Source organism: Leuciscus leuciscus (assembly GCF_965113295.1).
Source record: "Leuciscus leuciscus genome assembly, chromosome: 13".
NCBI classification, from domain to species: domain Eukaryota; kingdom Metazoa; phylum Chordata; class Actinopteri; order Cypriniformes; family Leuciscidae; genus Leuciscus; species Leuciscus leuciscus.
The window spans coordinates 7963439-7968903 of NC_138737.1; the positions used below are offsets into that span (position 1 = coordinate 7963439).

General features: G+C 36.4%; 1 protein-coding gene across 2 annotated transcripts in view; it reads right to left on the bottom strand.

Annotated features, from left to right (window-relative positions):
- Positions 1 to 2397: 2397 nt before the first annotated feature.
- Positions 2398 to 5465, bottom strand: part of kcnn1b (potassium intermediate/small conductance calcium-activated channel, subfamily N, member 1b) — a 36546-nt gene continuing 33478 nt past the window's right edge. For both annotated transcript variants that reach the window (XM_082187303.1, XM_082187304.1), the window contains exons 8-9: positions 4861 to 4930; positions 2398 to 3539 (exon numbers count right to left, since the gene is read on the bottom strand). In XM_082187303.1, coding sequence (XP_082043429.1) covers positions 3240 to 3539; positions 4861 to 4930 — 370 coding nt within the window. In that variant the 3' untranslated portion in view covers positions 2398 to 3239. The remainder of the gene's footprint in view (positions 3540 to 4860; positions 4931 to 5465) is intronic.

Below are 5465 nucleotides of genomic sequence, written 5' to 3' on the forward strand. Positions count from 1 at the left end.
GCATTTTGATCTCATGTTTATGCGTGCCGTGTGTGTCACTGAAGCGCTTTGTAGCGCTGAAGTCAATTACTAAAACAAGACATAATACAAGAAAGAATATTAATGAGGGCGAGATGAGACAGGTTTGTCCAGATCACAGCACCCACTCCTTTGTACCGACTGAATATATCAACTTTCACAACTGCATATTATGTAAGAGATCATGTATTTTGCCGGCCAATACCACAAAATCACTGTATTTTGCGATAATCGGTGTTCGACCCGATGTAAATGGCTGTCACTTATTACACGCCAACTAGCAAAATAAATAAATGTGTGGGAATAAAGTAGCCTACTGATTAGGCTATAGGCCTGTGTCACATTAAAGCCTATATATGACATTAAAGCTTCCGCTGAAAAAAAAACAAACAAAAAAAAAACACTACAGTGTAGAAAACAACGAACACTGCCATAACATTCCAGTAATTATACTTAAGTGCTCTGATGACATTTTTACAACAATTTAGGAAATACAAGCTGTCGGCCAATTGGCGTGATCGACCAATCAGAATCAAGTCAGAGCCAGAATTGCAATTTGAAAAATGAAAAAGAAAAAAAACCCATTAAAATAGATAATAAAACATAACGTCACAATATTACAAGAAGGTTGCAATCCTTGCCTTCAAATAGACTAATCAAACTTAATTTTGAGCCAAGTCAGAGTTAGGAAAAGATGGATGGATGAAGAATGAGAGAGAAAAAAAAGCACTCGAGTGCCTCGTTCAGAGTGACCTAAAATGCTGTCCATTTTCTTCAGCACAAAAGTTCTTTATGGTTAAATGGGAGTAGTAGGAATAGCTATTTATAGGTTGTGTCCCACATCCTGCGTCATTACTGCTGCTTACGCTGTTGTCCTAAAGTGGACCAAAGGGTTAATGTAAAGACAACATGTCCAACGAAGACAAAGTAGATAAAAACGCACTGACTAGGTAGTGGATTTGTTCATTTATTTCTTTATGTTGGAGCCCAGCATTAAGTAAATCCGCTACAGCTTGGTCAACAAGGCCAAAGACACACAGTAAAGGCAGTTTGCTGTTTTTCAAACCCGTAATGACAATCACATCTTGACATTTTCGTTCTAAACCTAGAACTGGGAACCAAATCGGTAAATTCATGTAATGATATCCAAGTGTTGGATTCATCTCCTGTTGTCCGTTTCTACATTTTGTTTAGGTAAATTTTTGAAGTCTTTGGACATGGTCAAGGAATGCATGTTATCAACTATGTTGCCACTCTGCGGAAACATTTTGTATATCCTCTACAAGCTATAAAAATCTAGGTAAATAATAAAAAAGGAATCTCTGTTAAAAAATGAGAAAGGAAAAGAAAGGAAAAACGAAGAGAAAACCATCCTGTCTTCATCATCATCATTTGCATTGAAACATGCAAGGGGGTTGGGTATACAGTTTTCCCTTCACATCACATCCCCAGGCTGTCTTGAAGATTGCTTGAGCTAAAAGAGCTAGAAGGACCCTTGGAAGCTCAGCCTGAATCTTGTTTAGTGTTGACTGGACATCTATTATTATGTGGCAGGCTCCTGTAAAACACAAAAGAGTCTGTCACAGCTGTTGCTGGAAAAAGGTCTCTGAATCCCTATAGCACTGTATTGTTTATTGCTATAAAGAAAGCACTTGAATGGAAACAATATAAAGTGTTTGGTGAGTGTCATGAAAACATTTATCCAATGAATTAGACTGGCTTGAAGTGTTTAGTCTGCAAAATATGCATTTGAATATAATTTGTAATCTTTGCTTGTTTTTAGCATTCACTAATATTTGGTTACATTTTAATTTCTAGTAATGATTAATCAACCTGATCACTGGTCTTCCAAAGGCCCTTCCTCACCTCCTATGAGCTCGACAATTCAACAACAATTCTATGAGATTCTAGTCAACGGAATAGAATACCAGCTTAGTACTTACTGAATACTCCGCAGAATATACTGTATTATTTTTGAAAATTCTATTGAATTTGCATTATTCGGAGTAGCATCCAGTTATCATTTTGGAAAACATATCGCACTTTTAATCCTCTGGTATTTCTCACTTCGACTTCCCTTCACACTTGTGATTCTCGGAAGTCAAATCAGACCCTTTTTTAAAATTAAATTAATGTACTATGTTTTGTTTAAATAATATAAATTCTTTAATATTTTGTATTTTGAAGGAATATACTATAGTAGTAGACTATATTCACCTCAATTATTCACATTTATTTTTATATAAAATAATATTAGAAAGAATATTTGATATTATTTTCAGTTAATAGTGTATATATATATATATGCCCCCCAAAATATGCTCAGTATTTTCACAATTTTTATATTTCCAATTAATTTCCTATGTCTCATTTTTTGACTGCGACGATCACAAGTGTGATTTTTTTTTTTTAAGACCATTTAGCCTTTTTTAGTCATGCCCACATTTTATGTATTAATCTAGCAAGTGCAACAAAATTTACCAAGTTTCATACCATTCCGTTGAAAAATTTAGAAAAAATTAAAAACGTAAAATGATTCGGTCTAAAGTGCCCGAACACCACCAGAGGGTTCATTACATTTTTTGTAAAAATGTCTTATTTTGTTCTAGAAATACATGTTTACGCTGAAAATAGAAGGTCAAGTCGAGCGCATTGTAGTCTGGGATACGGTATCAATGCAGTGCACTCTGGCAAATGTAGTAGGGTATTTTATGCACACAGAAAATTTGCATACTGTACACTGTATATAAATATATACTGCAGCAACAGTAAGTAGTATGCTAGTATGCTAATGTGAACGTAGCCTACATCTTCAAAAACTGCCATGGACAGGAAGTCTCTCCAGTGACTTCCTCTCTCTCACATTTTTCCTTCCTTCTCAGTCCTCTTTATTTTCAAGGGTGTAGTTCCATTTAATGCTCTGTTTCCAAACTATATCTTTCTCTATATAAATCAATTCCACCCCCTGCAGTCTGAATCCAGTCCATACTATACAAGGGCTTTACAAAAAAGCTAACTTTAAACAGCCATACAATGGCTAAACATAAACCATATCTCTACCATGATGTGTTATTCATTACATTTTATTCCAGAGTGTTGAAGTTGTCATTCTTGTTAACGTTTTAGTACTAAAAGTATATTTAGCAGTGTTAGTTGATGACAGAGGTGTGTAGGAGTGTGTGTGTAGGTTTAGAGTATGGTTTTGAGTGTGTGGGAGCGTGCTAGCCGCTATCCGAGGACGTGTGTGGTGCGGTGGAAGGTGATCTCCGTCGGTGCACGGATGACGCCCAGGAACGTTCGGAGGTCTGCGAGGAGGGTCTGGTGAAGGTGAATCCGCGCTGGGTCAGCCCGTCCAGCAGGTGTTGCTGTTGCTGCTGTATGGCTTGTGAGAGCAGGCCAGGCAGAGCCTGCAGACTGGTGTTTATGGAGTCCAGTTTTGCCTCTAGATTACCGATCCGCTTTTCCAGCTCCTCGCTGCGCTCCTGCAGCTCTGAGACCAGGTCGTACATCACATTCTGCGTCTGAGGAAGTGATAATCACAATAAGTACACATAAAAAGACATGAATAAATAAGGCTCACCCATACAAATGGTGTCCAAGGGCATGGCAAAAACCTGCACATAGTATAAGCAAATTTCCTGACAAAATAAAATGGAAACATTCAGACTTCAAAAACAAAATATTAAAAAAAAATTAAACATAACATTAAAATATATATATATATATATATATATATATATATATATATAAAAATTCTAAACATAACTGTTTCTGTCAAAAGTGATAAAAGGCCACCAGAAGATTAATTACAATTTAAGTAAAAATGTCTAGGAGTTTGATCTAGAAATAGATGGTAAAAATCACAGTTAAAGTGTGAACCGTGAACCGGAAGTTGCAATTAACTTTTCTCCAGTGTTGTGGCGCATTTCCAAGTAAAACGGAATATTGAATAGAGGGCAGGTTTTACTTTAGTGCACCTCCTCTCTATCCCTCGCTCATAGAAAACTGACGGTTGGAGGGGAGTAAATATTCAACCCCAAGCCGTCAAACTGACGTCATCAGAGAGGGAACGCCATTCCAGAGCGGAAGCAAATGTTCAGATTTTGATTAAAGATTACCACGACAAACAATTTTTTTTTTCTGTGTATTAACTTGCGCGGATTAATTGTCCACCACAAGACTAGTAATGTGCGCTAACAAAGTAAATACGGTAAATGTTGATTTCATGACGACTTTCAGGCAATTTTCATGACGAAAATATTGAGGTCGAGTGCATTGCATTGTGGGATACGGTATTCGACACAGTGAGCTCTGGCAGAGACAATTTGGCTCTGGCAAACGTAGTAGGGTATTTTATGCATTCAGAATTTATTTTTAAACACAAAATTAAGACAATTACACAAAACCATTATGTAAAAAACATTTAAATAAAAATTATATTTTTTATAAAAACAGTTTATATTGGTTTAGACACCAATGTTGAAAACAGTTGTGCAGCTTAATATTTTTGTGGAAACCGATATATACATATTTTCAGGATTCTTTGATAAATAGAAAGTTTAATGAATAGAAAGTAGAAAGAAAGAACAGTGTTTATTTCAAATGAATCCTTTCTGAATAAAAGTTGATTTCTTTTGAAAAAATCTTACTGACTACAAACTTTTGCATGGTAGTGTAGATAATATAGCCTGTCTTGCTGAAATTATAATCTACTAAAACATACAAAATCTAATAGTCTAATACACACACAGCCACACAATCCTTACAGTACAAGACCATGCTAAACAACTAGTATGCAATTACTATAAATCTTCTAAGGAGAACAAGCAATACAGTACACACCTTTGCTAAGTCCACCAGCGTGTTTGCTTGGTCATTCAGCTTCCTTTGCTCCATCTTCACACTTCGCAGTCTGGGAAAAAAAGAAGCCAGGGAGCAGGTGGACAGACAGAGAAAACAAGATGGGCCGCAAGGAAAGAAGACGCACAGATATACAAGGGAGGCAGGAGTTTATAGAGGAAGGAGTGCAAAAGGAAGTGCAGGAGGTTATGATGGGGTGTCAATGAAAAGAGCAGGGAAAAGAGGAAGAAACAGAGTTTGATAATTAGGCTGAAATCTAGAAGGTCTAAAGTGTCGCATTATGAATGTTTCCCCCGTTACATGATATGCCCACATGCAAACATTTACATTCCAGTTTTGTCCAGTCAGACATGCAAACTTATTCAGCCACAAGAGGTAAAATGAAAAAGAAAGGACTGAAAAGAACAACAATTGAGGCATCGTCCAAAACTCCATAAGCATATGGATATGGATTCTGTAGTACTACCTCAAAGTCAAGAAACTGTGCTGCAGAACTTTTTAGATGGTGATCTGATGCAGATAGAAACTTTCAGCAAAGTGGAATGAACAGTAATGAAATGCAGTTAGACAACTATGAATTAATAAAG